General features: G+C 35.5%; 2 protein-coding genes across 2 annotated transcripts in view; both read right to left on the reverse strand.

The window, feature by feature from the left end:
- ADAMTS6 (ADAM metallopeptidase with thrombospondin type 1 motif 6) overlaps window positions 1-13,547 on the reverse strand; it is a 290,745-nt gene extending 277,198 nt beyond the window's left edge. Inside the window, exons 1-3 of the mRNA XM_027041049.2 lie at window positions 13,406-13,547; window positions 10,840-11,204; window positions 1,207-1,375 (exon numbers count right to left, since the gene is read on the reverse strand). Coding sequence (XP_026896850.1) covers window positions 1,207-1,375; window positions 10,840-11,204; window positions 13,406-13,502 — 631 coding nt within the window. The 5' untranslated portion in view covers window positions 13,503-13,547. The remainder of the gene's footprint in view (window positions 1-1,206; window positions 1,376-10,839; window positions 11,205-13,405) is intronic.
- A 97-nt stretch (window positions 13,548-13,644) lies between these two features.
- Window positions 13,645-15,231, reverse strand: part of CENPK (centromere protein K) — a 57,963-nt gene continuing 56,376 nt past the window's right edge. Inside the window, exon 12 of the mRNA XM_027041071.2 lies at window positions 13,645-13,782. Within this exon, the coding sequence (XP_026896872.1) occupies window positions 13,778-13,782 (5 nt within the window). The 3' untranslated portion in view covers window positions 13,645-13,777. The remainder of the gene's footprint in view (window positions 13,783-15,231) is intronic.

Here is a 15,231-nt window from a genome sequence, read left to right on the forward strand (position 1 = left end):
CAAAGGAGACATCCAGATGGCCAACCGACACATGAAAAAATGCTCAACATCACTCATCATCTGGGAAATACAAATCAAAACCACAATAAGATACCACCTCACACCTGTCAGATGGCTAACATTAACCACTCAGGCAACAACAGATGTTGGTGAGGATGCGGAGAAAGAAGTTCTCTTTTGCACTGCTGGTGGGAATGCAAACTGGTGCAGCCACTCTGGAAAAGAGTATGGAGGTTCCCCCCAAAATTAAAAATAGAACTGCCCTACAACCCAGCAATTGCACTACTAGTTATCTACCCAAGGGATACAGGTATGCTGTTTGGAAGGGACACATGCACCCCAGTGTTTATAGCAGCATTATCAACAATAGCCAAAATATGGAAAGAGCCCAAATGTCCATTGATGGATGAATGGATAAAGAAGATGTGGTATATATATATACAATGGAGTATTGCTCAGCAATCAAAACGAATGAAATCTTGCCATTTGCAACTACATGGATGCAATTTCGCTTATGCTAAGTGAAATTAGTCCAAGACAAATATCATATGACTTCACTCATATGAGGACTTTAAAACACAGAACAGATGAACACAAGGGAAGGGAAGCAAAAATAATATAAAAATAGGGAGGGGGACAAAACATAAGAAACTCTTAAATATGGAGAACAGAGGGTTACTGGAGGGATTATGGGAGGGGGGATGGGCTAAATGGGTAAGGAGCATTAAGGAATCTATTCCTGAAATCATTGTTGCACCCTATGCTAACTAATTTGGATGTAAATTTAAAAAATTTTAAAAAAAGAAGTCACTTCCTCCATGAAGCCTTTTTTGACCACTAATGTCCCTGCTGTATGTTTCTTTTTTTTTTCTTTTAAGACATTTCTTCAATTTTATTTATTTATTTTTTTAATGTTTATTTATTTAATTTGAGAGAGAGAGAGAGAGAGAGAGAGAGCAAGAGAGAGTGCGTGTGAGTGCAAGTGGGGTAGGGGCAGAGAGAGATGGAAAGAGAGAATTCCAAATATGAGTGAAATCCTATGACATTTGGATAGGTGACATCTTTTAAAAGAACTCTGGCCATTATCATTCTAATTGCCCAAATTCCTATTTACACTTATTATTAACCTCACTTACCATAGTGTCAGAAGAAAGAGAGTGGCAATACAATACAATAGACTTTGTAAAAAACCACACACTCACTCACCTGAAACCCCACAATGAGAGTGATCATACAGATGTCGTTGCTGGAGGGTAGACTTTTTGTAAATAACATGCGGATGGCCATTTTCATAACTAAAATGTTTGGAATCCTCTGTGGTATTCTTTAATGGTTCAATAAAATATTCTTCATCTTCTGTGGCAATTACACCATGCTAAAAGAAAAAGAAACAAAGAATTTACCAGGAAGGATCATTTTAAATATTAATTATCATTTATTAACAAGAGTCAAAAATAAGTTGATATCTCTCCGAAAAGAAGTTACAATGCATGTTAATAGAAATTTAGTGGATTATCTGTACCTAGCAAGACCTTCTATAAATTTACCTATACTTTAAAAAGGACATTTAAATTCTTCTACATGCTCCCATGCCTTGTACTAAACATGACACATATATTTCCTCCAATCTTCCCCAAAACTCTTTGATGAAGCAAAGACCTCTTTGTGTTCACTAAAACTTGTTTCCTTTCCAAATTGTGCACCACATCTTCTGTGTTCAGGTATAGCTCCGTGCAAGTTTTGGCCAATGGAAAACAGGCAGATACTATACACCACTTTTAAGCCCAGCCCGTGAAAACCTTACCCAGCAGAATTCTCTACTCTTTCTGAAAAACTACACACAGAAGGCAGACGCTAAAAGAGAAGCAATCTGGGTCACTGAGTGACTTCATGGAAAGCTGTCCACCATAAACACCAATATAGGGGAAAAATTAATCTCTATTGTGATAAACTACTGACATTTTAAGATTTATGTTACACCACTTAATATGTACTTAACTGATATACATCCGATATATCCCCATTTTGCAGACCAAGTAACAGGCTCAGAGGTTAAGAACCTCCCCAGCATTATATAGAGATAAATGTAGGAGCTGCAATTCACAGAAGCTTTGCTCTTGTTCATATGACATACTCCTTACACCTATTTATGTAGCCAAGTACAGAGCTCAACCACAGCTCCTTTTTAAAACTTTCTCTAGTCCAAATGAAGTAGCAGCACCCACTTCTGAGCTCCAAAAGAGCTTATTATTGGTATCATTCTTTATAATTAATTCCACACTTCCTTGCTACATTTCAAGTATTGAACCTGTATTTAAATTTGGTATAACATTTCTACTGCATATTTTATCTTCCCAAATGTACTATTTGCTTTTTGAAGGCAGGGGTTGTGTCTCACTGATATAATTCTTTATATCAGTTACAGTCATAGAAAGTATCTCCTATGTAGTATGAACACCAAATAAAAGTTGGCTGATTAAAAGAAATGAGATAGAAAAAGTTATCTGCATTAGAAATAAGACCTTCCATAATGGTCCAATAGTGTTTTCTTAAACATGGCACATGTGAAGACTGCTCTTAATCCAACTAATTTATCCTGTAACACTGGATAAAACACAAACTCTCTGGGTGTATTTCCTCGGCTGGAAAAATGAAAGGGTTGGTGTAAATTAGTGGTTTTAAAACAGCACTCTGGGGAGCCCTAAGGGTTTCAGGAAAGTGCCCTCAGGGGATTGCCCCAGACAACAAAGGGAGACCTATAGGGCTTGGATTCCTGGGCTCAGCAATTGGCTGTGCTTTTATTAATCTATATAGTATGTTTCCACATAACATTTCATTTGAGGAGAGGGTTTTGCTGTTTTAAAAAGAAAAAAGCTGGAAATCTCTGGTCCAGATAATCTCTAAGGTTCCTTTGAATCTAAACCTCTATGATTGTGTTTAAGGAAATTCATGTTAAGTACCACATGCTTGGAAAGAAAGATAAGACATAATCAGAACTGCTCTAATTTATAGATGAAGTTGGCAGTCACCCACGAAATGAGCTAAGGAATGCAAAAAACAAAAAAACAGGGATTAGGTACTTCATGTTATTTTCACCATTGTTTGCTTTACTTTAAGTGTATTAGTCCCTAAATTAAGTGCAAATACTGGCAGGCCTAACATAATATGCCATTAACAAACTCTAATACCTGAGCATGAATTACATTACTAGGAAGATTAACAGCGTGGTAGCAAACTGAGCAAGCATGGTTCCTGCAGAAAAGAGGGCATGTTTAAGAAGTTTTTATAAGAGAGAAGTGTACGAAGTGGGGTTGGAGAGTACTGCCCAGAAAGGGTGGAGCACTAAAATCATATCAGGCTAAACTGTGGGCAGAAGGATGTTGAAAGGTCCCAGACAAGAAGTTCAGGTTGCTGGGGAAAAACAGAGTCAGAAGCCTGGTAAGTAAACAAAATCTCTAGTTTCAAGAATGGAAAGACTCTGGAAAAAAATCCAGAGATTTTGTGTTACGTACTCTGGGAGATGTTTATACTCATTATCTCATTTAACCTTAACAGTTCTCTGAAGTAAGTACTACTATCAGCTCGACTTTGCAGATGAGAAACAGAGACTGAACAAAGTTAAGTAACCAACTCATTCAATTGACTTCGGTGCTTGGATTCTTAGCCATTATAGTATAATCCCCTTACCCTCTGAGAGTTGTTTCTGACTTTACTTTTTCTTTCTTTCACCAAAGATGATCTGAGTGCCTATCACACAGGCAAGTACTATTCTACGTGGTGGAGATGCAGTTTTGTTTGTTTGTTTGTTTGTTTGTTTGTTTGTTTTGTAGCCACCACAGAAGCAGTCAGATCTTTATTTCCCTTTCAGGGTGACTAATAAGAGAGCAACATTATAATAATGGCTAACCATTCTAAAGTGCCTACCATGTATCAGATACTGCTCTTACTCTCTCTATAAATACACAGTTCATACACACACACACACACACACACACACACACACACGGACACACACATTTATATAAATACATATATACAGTTTATACACACACACACACACGTGTGTGTGTGCATGTGTGTGTGTGTTCCACTTAAACCTCAAAACAACCCTACAAGACTTTTGTCATAATTGTCTTCATTTTATGAATAAGGAAATTGAAGTATATAGAATAAGATCATTGAGTAAATAATTGGCCATGACTGGGATATGGCTACTGTGATTCGAGACCTGACATCGTTAACACAAGGCTCTACTGCCTCACTGGGGCAACCATTCAACTTACATGGAGTTTACATTTTGGTGGAAGGAGCTAGACAAAAGGAATTCATTCACCAGATAAATGACCAATCAGGTAGTGTTAAATGTTAAGAAAAAATAATAAAACAGTGTAAGAAGACAGAGAGTAATCAGAAGTGAAGGAAGTATACATACTGCTTAAGATGGTCAGGGACATCCTCTCTAATAAGGTGATATCTGGACAGAAACTGAACAAAATTAAAGAAGCAATCTTATGAAAGACCAGCTCAGACAGTGGGAATGGCGAACACAAAGGCAATATATAAGCATGCATACAGAATATGGCAAAGAGCTACTGTGGCTAGAGGGAAGAAAAGGAAAAATGATTTGAACTTAGAAAGGTGTTTGAGGGTAGAAGATGGAGGACCTGAATTAAGTGCGGGTCCCAGTAATTTGCACGTGCCTAGCAAGAGCCCTGCTCTCACTTCCCTCAGCATCCCCACTCATCCCTACACTGTCTGCCTCAGGCCATCAGGATCAAAATCATCATGTCCTCTTTCCCTGACAACACAGACCCTACAAGAAGCCCAAGACCCAACCCCTGGATTCTAGTCCCCATATGGTTATGTGCATCATGTTTTCAGATCTCGTATCCTACTCTCCCCTTTCGCCATTTAAAACACATCCACTGTGCCTCCTCAAACACCCTCAGCTGCATTTGTGAATATTCACTTCTTTTTGCTCAAACACCTGAATCTCTCTAAACGACACTCTTTCTTCCCTGTAATCCTCTGGAATGGTGGATCCTCCGCTTTCTCTCCTACCTGCCTCCTACTGGACTTGGAGTTAGGGTAAGTGTCCTTGTGATTCACTGCCATTTCTAAACAATCCCTGCTCTCTCCCGCCTCCAAAACAAAAAACCCCTCACCAGCTTCCAATCTCAGGCCATCACCTTCTTCCTCCATTAGGTGCAGTTATCTACTTACTGACCCATAGTCATTTTTCCTCATTTCTTGAAGATTTTAGCTTCTGGATCAATCACTCTCTGCAATACCATTCCTGAAATAATCACTGATTTCAGTATCTTAAGCCACCAGTTCTTAAAAGTTCTGTGTGTGTGCCCCAGATCACTTTAGAAGTCTAGTGGGGGTAAAGACTAGGGGTTACTTCTCAGAATAAAATTGTAAGCATAGAAAAAAATATATAGGATTATAAAGAAAACCAGTTGTAGTAAAATACCATTATCAAAATATTTTTAAAATGTACTATAGGAACACACATGGCTTTTTGTAAGACTTTAAATAAGAAGATGTGTAGTGGATCTAATGGCTATCATAATTTTGTAATAGTGATTAACATAAATAGTACTTTGAAGAACCTACAAAAACTGTAACATGATATGAAAATATCTATAATTTTTATTGAGGTGAACTATTACTTTATTGGTTTGTTACCTATATTCATAATTGAAGGAAATGTTAAACTTCAGTGAAGAATTAGTAAAGATAAAGATGTCACTTTTACCCAGTCCAGTTCACAAAACCCCTTGAATTCCATTCATGGGCCCCAGGTTAAGGGCTACTGACAGAGATGGTCTCTTCACCCATTGCTGTCTCAATTCCTTAACCCGTTCAACAAATATCTTGTCATTCACTTTATCTTAGGCATTTGGACCCACAGTACAACCCTAGAGTTCAGTATTTTCAATACTTGCAACCCTGCCCAAATCTCAATTTCAAGTATCACATCCTTCTGTCTTTCCAGCACTGTCCCTCTAATACCTCCCTTCCAAGAGATAGTCCTTTTACACCCACCAGAACCCAATGATCCCACCACCTTTTCATTATCCTCCACCCACTAAATGTCCTCATTTTCCTCTTAATCCATCTTCAGTTCCACCTTCAATTCCCTTGCCCTTTTCTCCCTTCACAGAATTTATTTGGCTACACCACAACTCTGATTAGATCAGTTTTGCTACTCTGGGCCTGCAAGCTTGCAGCCTCATTTGCCCACTGAAAGATACATCAAGACGCTGAGTAGTCTCACTTTAAATTCATAACCATAATCTCAACTGTGCTCTTAATGCATCAAGGCAATTATAGTATGTTTCTCTAATACACTCAGTATCCTGCTCACCTGGATAAACATTCTATACTTTCTTAATCCCCTAATACCTCTTAATCCCCTAATACCTCATCTTGCCATATTCCATTCCATTAAACATCATACAACCTCCTGCAAAGTCCTACAACACAAATACCCACCTGCCTGCATCTCATGTCCATATAATCTATTTTATTTCCTCTTATTATGGATGAACTGTCTACTCTCCTAATCACTAAGGACAGTGATTCTATTTATGATTCCATCCCTTCTCACCTATCAAGGACATCACTAGAGAAATTTTCCTTTTCTCCACATAATCATTCCCACCTTTATCAAACAAAACATAACCTCCTCTGAACTCACTCATACCTGTAGTCACTGATCATTTCTTACTTTTCCTAAAGTCTTTAAAATAATTATGTATGTACTCTTTTCTCTGTTTTCCTTAAATGCCACTATGACTTCAGCACTGCTTTTGTCAAGGTCACCAACAACCTCCTCATTGATAAATCCAATGCAGCATTTTTCTCTTGAAATACTTCCTTCTCTTAGCTTCTAGGATTTTTGCCTGGCTTTCCTTCAACTTTCTTACTCCACTATGCTTTTTGGTCTCCTCCACATCTTTCTGAGCTCCCTAACCTCCTGGAGTGTCCAAAGGTTCATTTCCTTAAACCACTTTTTTTTTTTAACTTCTTCTTTATTCTATCTATATTATTCCCCCACCCCAAGCAATTTCATATAACCTCCTGGCTTTAAATGCCATCTATATATTGATGACTTCAAAATTTATAACTCCATAATTCACATTTCTCTGCCAAATTCCAGGCTTGTATACCCACCATCTTATACAACACCTCACGTTTAACATGTCCAACTGAACTCATTGATATATATCACCCCACAATCTTGTCCTCCTACAGCTTTTCCATCTCAGTAAATGCCTGAGTCTTTCTCATTTCAACTGATGGCTGCTTTATTCTTCTAGTTGCTCAGGCCTCAAGCTTGGAGTCATGGATTTTATCCTGACTGTGTCCTCTAAAACCTACCATCTGGCCTCCAGTTCTCTTTTTAACCTCACCTTCCATTACACTTCCTCTCTTTCACTGAGTTCCAGCCTGGGCAATCTTGCTGTCCCCCAAACACTCTTAGATCAAATCTTTGTACTTGAAGATTTCCACCTGGAAATCCTATTCTTTGGATGTCAGCTTCCCTTCCTCATTTTCCTTAGGTCTTTACTCACTATTTTTTTTACCTGAGAACTTATCATTATCCAACATACTGTGATTTTTATCTACTTATCTGACTGTGTATCTTCTCCAAGAGAATACAAGTCTTGCGATGATAGGGATTTCTCCTTTGTTCACTGTCATACTCCTAGCACCTAGAACAGTGTCTATTATACATGACAGGTACTTATAAATATTTGGTGTGTGGAAGAATGAATAATGGAAAATGCAGAAAAACAACTCTGGGCATAGCTAAGAAATAAGAATAAAATGTAAAGAAAGGAACAATCAAAAAGGGAAATCTCTTGAAAATTAGAACCATGACTGCTTGTAATTTTTAAATCAACTGAAGGAAAAGAAGGCAAAACTGGATAAATCTCATACATAGAACTTAGCACAAAAAAGAAAAACATGGAAAAAGAGAAGGACAAGGGAAGTAAAGAACCAACTACAAAAATGCAGGGGGTAGGAAACAAGAATCTTAAGAAAAATACTAAGGAAATTTTTTTTTCAATTTCTCTAAGCTGAAGGAGTGTCTGTCTTTACATTGAAAGCATCCATTAAATATGAAGTAAGGATAAGGAAACAAGACCCATAGCTTATCACATTAATAAAATTCTTGAAATAGAAAGGATAAAGAGAAGATCATATCACATATCACCTTCATTGAGGAAAATTCTTAGGGAAAAAAAAAAGAAAAGAACAAGAAGCAGATGTCTGTCACCCAAAATGAATCAATGCTAATTTTTTTAAAGATCTTTAAATCTTTCCCTAAGACATAAAGTCATATCATAAATTGGATGCCCCATATTTCCCTTTCCCAATTCCACCATTCATGGTTCCAAAGAAAAATGATTTTTGAAACTAGAATTCCACATCCAGCTAAATTATTAACCAAACACAAAAGCAACAGTAACCTTCAAATAGGCAAATGGACTCAGAAATTTTACTTCCCAGACACATTTTCTGAGGTAATTACTTGAAGATGTTCTCCAATAAAATCATGATGTAAACTCAAAAAGAGTAAGACATAGAACTAACTAGGAAAGAAGCATCCCAAGATGAGATACGTACAGTAACTCAAAAAATTAATTAAACCAGTAGATTCCAAGAGAAAAATGCCTCCAAAGAAGAATGGGATATATTCCAAACAATAGATACAAGGTCTAATAAAATGGATAATATTGATCATTTGGTAAAGAAATCATTATTTTTTTTTTTACAATAAGACAAAATAACAGTAGTTAGAAACTCTAGAAATATAAAAGCTAGAAAAGAAAGCCATGGCCCAAATATATAAAGAAAACTAAATGTGACAATATTTTGAACAACTGACAAACAATAATGTTAGGAATTGTCTTTATGGTGCAAGGATTGTAATGATGAAACAATGGGTGAGGAAATATGATTAGAAGACACTAATGATCTCTACATTGATATTATTTTATATAGAACAATTAAAAAACAGAATTGGTTGGGGCACCTGAGTTGGGGCACTAGCTCTTGATTTTGGCTCAGGTCATGAGACAGAGCCATGCATCAGGCTCTGTACTGACAGCTTGAAGTCCGCTTGGGATTCTCTCCTCTCTCGGTCTCTCTCTGCCTTTCCCCTCTCACACACAGGTGTGTGCTCTTTCTCTCTCTCTCAAAATTAATAAACATGAAAAAAAATTTTAATCAAAAAATAAAAACAGAATTGGTTAAAAGGGCTTTTGAGGGGGCCCCTGGCTGGATCAGTCAATACAGCATGCTGACTCTTGATCTCAGGGATGTGAGTTCAAGCCCCACACGGGCGTGGAGCTTATTTAAAAAGTGAGATTTAAAAAAAAAAAAAAAACCCTGTTTACATATTATATTTGATTTAAAATGTAACATAATGTAAAATAAGAATGAAGGTGTGAGTTACTAAGTTTGGTGGGTAAAAGTGTGATGAGAAACAAGATATTTACATAGTCTCAAAGTATGTGCTCAGAAATTCCTTATTAGTTGCCAAGGAGAAAATAGTGACTTCAGTGGACAAACCTGGCAGATCACATCTTCAGTAATCAAAGTTAGTCAACATGGGCCATGCAGTTTCAATAGGAAGCAAAGTAAAGCAAAAAGGTATTAACAAATGGGAAAAGAATGAGAAACAGAAAGTCTTACTAAAGGATGAAGAATACATGGGCGACACTCTATCCCCTTAAGTGTAGCAGAATTTCCATTTTCAACTTTATCCTCCCTTTTGACTCCTCAAACAACATCTTTCACAATTTCACAGTCACTTAATGACTCTCAAATTACTTGCTTCCAGAATTAAATTCTTTCCTAAATTTCAGAGCTGTACTTCCCAAATGTCATTTAGACATCTTCAACCCTATTTCTTCCGATTCCTCACATTTACTATATCACTCCTCTCCAATCCAGCGCTCCAGTGGCATTCCCTTTCTTAACTAGTATAATTCATATATCTGTCACCCAAAAAAGAAGCCTCCGCCACCTTCAATTACTTTCACTCCTTCATCCCACACCCAATTCAATTTTATCTCAATTTTTAAACATATTATTAAATACCTACTATGTACTATATATCTTATTAGGAATCATACTAATGTATGGGAAGAAAACATTAGGAAGACACAAATCCTCTGCATTTTCTCTCCAAAATGTGGTTTAAATTCATTCTTTGCTGTGTATTCCCAGGGGCACAGTCCTTACATGGACCTTCATTATCTCCTCTATGTCCTAACTCCCCTTCATATCCCCATCACTCTCTGCCAGCACGTCTCACAATGGAATTGATTTTTTTTTCCCTAAATCTCAAATTGGTTCATTTCACCATGCTGTTAAAACTCTCAGTGGCATACTTAGTGTTGATGCCAAACACAGAGAGCAGTGTTGATAACTAGGAACAGCATTTTTCTATCATATTTAATAGCAAGTGTCATTTTAATATATGAAAAGTTTCAAAACAGATTTATTTTGGATACCTTATTCTTATTCAAAAAAATTGTTTTATATATAAAGCCTAACACTGCTATGTACTCAATTCATTTTACAAATAATATAGGGTTTTAGAAATTGTCCTTACTTTGAAAGGTCAATGCAAACATTACCAAAAGGACTATAAAAAGCAAAGGCAGCAGAAATAACAAAAAAATAATAATAATAATAAGACTGTTACCTTCCCTACTTAAACCATTTCTTTATATATTATTAATCTGAGGAAAGACATTTACATTGTAAATTTATTTCCCCATCAGAAACTAAAAAATTATAACATCTACTTACCAACCCAATACAGTTGCTTAAAGCCACTTTAGTTGTACTACGTTGATCTTGCAAGTATCCTGTGTAATGACAGTTGTCTAAAAAATCATGTTTCCACTGGGGTCCATCTTTTCCCCAGTATTCTACTGTAAAATGTTTGGACACAAAATCTGTGTTGAGAGTCAAGTTTAGGTGAAAGTGCTTGCCATAGGCTGAAAGTTTAAAAAATAACTTAGATACTGCCTGCTGTGGATCGATAGGGTCCATACTCCGTCTTCTCCTGGAGTGTTTATCATTTTTCACAGTAAAGCTGAGAAAAGCTCCATTTTGATCAACCCTTATTGGAATAGTTAGCTGGTAGTGTTCTAGATAAGTCAGGAATTCCTCTTTGTAATCACAAGGCAGAGAATCCAGAAAAAACACATGGAAGAAAAGAAAATTTAACAGAACAAAGAAGTGGCAGTATAAACAACAAAAACTCTATCAGTCAAAACTATGCATCATTATATGTGAGAGGTATGAACAAAAACTGTTATATTAAACAAGATGAAGTTTAAAATCTAATGATGAATTAAGTTCCATTTATTCCTCAAAATAATATCATTTTAAAATTAGTTTGAAGGACTATTGTTCTTTTTTCTATTTATTTTTTAGTGGATTCTAAAAACTAAATTCTATAGGAAATATGAATATTTTATATTGAAATAAATAACAGTGAAAAAGTACACACATTTAAAAGAATAGAATTTAGCCTGGATAAAATGTTTGTGAAAGTTATCCAAAAAAGTTAATATTGAATTTCTACAGCCTTGTAGAAATTTTTTTTTTTTAATCATCAGTTGGAAAATACAGAAGCCACTCTGGAAAACAAGTCTGGAAGCTCCTCAGAAGGTTGAACATGGAACTGCCATCTGACCCAGCAATTCCACTCCTAGGTATTTACCCGAGAAAAATGAAAACATATCCACACAAAAACCTGTACATGACTGTTTATAGCAGCACTATTCATAATAGCCAAAAGGGAGAAATAACCTGAATATTCATCAACTGATGAATGAATAAATAAAATGGGGTATATTCACACAATGGAATGTTATTCTGCATAGTACTGATACATAGTATGACATGAATGAACCTTCATAATGACTGCCTTCATTATCAAAGTTAATTATCTAACATTCTAAAAATATTATACTAAGTAGAAGGGACCAGTCACAAAAGACCACATATTATATGATTCCTTTTGTATGAAGTATTCAGTAGGAATATCTCTAGAGACAGAAGTAGCCTAAGTAGGCTGCTTAGGGCTGGGGTGGAGAGTACTTTGAAGAGAGTTTGGGAATGACTATTAATGGGCACAGGGTTTCTTTTGGAGTGTTGAAAATATTCTAAAATTGATTGTAGTAAAATTGACTGATTCTAGAATTGGTTATATGAGTCTGTGAATATACTATAAACCACTGAATTGTGCACTTTAAATAAGTAAATTATATATTTATTGTACTGCAATAAAGCTGTTAAAAATTCATCAGGTTGACAAAAAGAAATTTGGAGGATATTAAATATGTTTTCCTCATTTAGGTGTACTTAATATTTCCAATCTACCTTTTTTAACCACATCTTTCTTTAGTGAGGTTTACCACAAAGGAAAACCAAATGTCTGTCCGTTGCCTCGTTGTCTATACATGGAGTTCCCAACAAATATAAACTCCCATGAGACTATGACCAAATAGAAATAAATTAAAAGACAATATTGTTCACTTCTTATAAATAAGAATTCATGCTAAATGTTATGGATTTATTAATATACTTTGAGAAGCTACATTACATACATATAGGACTTCTAGACACAGACATCAATCCAAAATAGCCTTGAAAATCTGGCTCATCTGTACCAAAAAATTATCAGTTCCTATAGATTTATGGGAGAGGAATCAAAAAGGTATTCTGCCAATAATTCTATAAAGATTAGACGTGATGATGGAAAACAAAATGTTATGCATTCCTGGGACCTCTGTTAAGATCTTTTCTATGATATAAAGTTCAATTTCATGGATTCAAAATCAGAGATCCATGGATTAGAGTTTGAAAAGTTGAACTTCCTACCACTTTTACTCTTTTACTCAGATTCTAGTCTTCATATCAGAATTCTTCAGTTTGGAAAGCATTTTTCCACTAAGGGTCCATTTTAGAAGGATCTTGTATCAGAATATGTCTGGTTTCTTGCTCTTTTATAATTGCATAAACCTTTGGATTTCTTTTGAACACGACCTTGCCTGTAACTCCTAGCAACAAATGAGCTTATTAAAGTTTAGGATTCAAAAGGAGAAAAGGCCTGGGTCTATTATCTTCTAAGAAAGACCAGTCAACTCTAAAATACACTGAATGCTAAATGCTAGTATAAGTTATAAACAGTCCACTTAGAGCCCTTAAGATTTATGAAACTAGCACTGAATTGATGCAGTAGGCCTCCATTCCTATCACTATATATCCCAAAGAAAATGTTCACCCAAACTAAATATTCAGAATCTTTTCTTGTCAAATTAGCAGCAAAATTTTTTGTCACTTTCAAAAGCAGGACTCCTACCTTGAGAACTGTATGAAAGTCTGTGGTCACTATGACATTCCGATGAAGCCATGATGAGGCTCAAAATCCAGGTCAACGTCTTCCACAAAATTTCCATAATTTAGAAAATTGGATGATTTTTTTTGGAGGGCTACCTATGTGCTAGAGAGTCAATATCATACCAAAATCGAAGCATAACAATTTTATTTCTTTAAAATTTCTTGCAAATTAATTATTAGATGTTCCACTGCTTAACAGGTACTTTTTTCCAACATCTCGTACTTTCTTCTATATCTGGGTTCATTTTCTCAATCCAAAAGGAAAAAAACAATGATGGTAAAATTTTCATAAGCAAAGCATTTGGCTGATTAGTTACTATAGTATGGCCATTTTTTAACCTAGAAAAACAAAAAAAAAAATTATGTTAAATGAAAAATATCTTGTATGGACAGAACTATATTGCTGAATGCTTGCCAAAGGACAAAGACTACCAAATGACTTAATATAGTTAAATTAGATCATTGTTGTTCTTTATAGTCTAAATAAACATTCACAAGACTAAACAATTAGAAACCTAAATCGTAAGCAGAACAATGCCAGAGCTACTTAATAATCAAAGAAGGAATGTGAAGTGGAATCATAAAAATTCTTTTTTTTTGAACTTTGAAGAAAACAACGTGTGAGTACAGTGACTAAACGTCCTTTTGATAAAATAAAAGGTACCGTGACTTCAAAATCAAAGTTCATTATGTAAGTGATAAACAGTATATGATCCCATTCCTTAATGTGCTTTTTTAGCACACTCATATTCAGAGATTGATTTGTTGCTTTATGAGGCACTTATCATTTTTTCTTAGAGTAGATCCACAAATACATAGTGACATGTAGCAGCTATCTGTGAACACTCAGACACTAGCACAAACTAAATTTGTAAAAATTTGAAACATATTTACTATAACCCTTGACTTTATCTAGAAGTCTTATATGACTTAAAAAGAAACACATATGAGGGGCGCCTGCGTGGCTCAGTCAGTTAAATGTCCGACTTCAGCTCAGGTCATAATCCCATGGTTTGTGAGTTCGAGCCCTGCATCAGGTTCTGTGCTAACTAACAGCTCAGAGCCTAGACTCTGCTTCAGATTGTGTCTCCTCCTCTCCCTGCCCTTCCCATGCTCATGCTCTGTCTCTGTCTCTCAATAATAAATAAATGTTAAAAAAAATTTTAAAAAAAGCAACACATATGAGACAACTTCAACTATCTAGAATGTAACTGAAAAGAAAAGAAATTCATCTTCTGCAAAGAATTTTTAAAAATTCATTTCAGGTATCACAAGAGATGTCCTATTCTATCTCATGCACCTTCCTTTTGACTCACACCCTCACTCACAGTCCATGAATTTACATTTTATACAGAACATGAGCATATGCGACTACCTGATATCCTAGAACATAGTAGTTTAGAAGAAGAAAATAGCAAAGGGACTAAGAAACTAGCTCACTAACAGCACAAAAGTGAAAAAAAGAAAGGAAAACTAAAAATTAGTTGTAGAACCCCAACCAAAGTAATACACTTTGGGGTAGAGGCAAATGGTCCTTAACTAGTTCAACAGTTCCTATTATGTATATGACTGTATTATAGCTCAATATCTGATATTCAAAATACTGTCTGAGTCAGGATTTAAAGAATAAATTACTTTTACTAAGGTAACTTACTACTAGTACAGAGAAGAACACAAAAAGTATTAGAAAGATTTTCATCCCAAATTCCTAGTGTATAGGATTATATAATAAATGTTTACATATTTGTTGGTTAAAAAAAGAGTAAATAAATGAATCACTATTTAGTG

Source organism: Acinonyx jubatus, chromosome A1, assembly GCF_027475565.1.
Source record: "Acinonyx jubatus isolate Ajub_Pintada_27869175 chromosome A1, VMU_Ajub_asm_v1.0, whole genome shotgun sequence".
Taxonomy (NCBI): Eukaryota; Metazoa; Chordata; class Mammalia; order Carnivora; family Felidae; genus Acinonyx; species Acinonyx jubatus.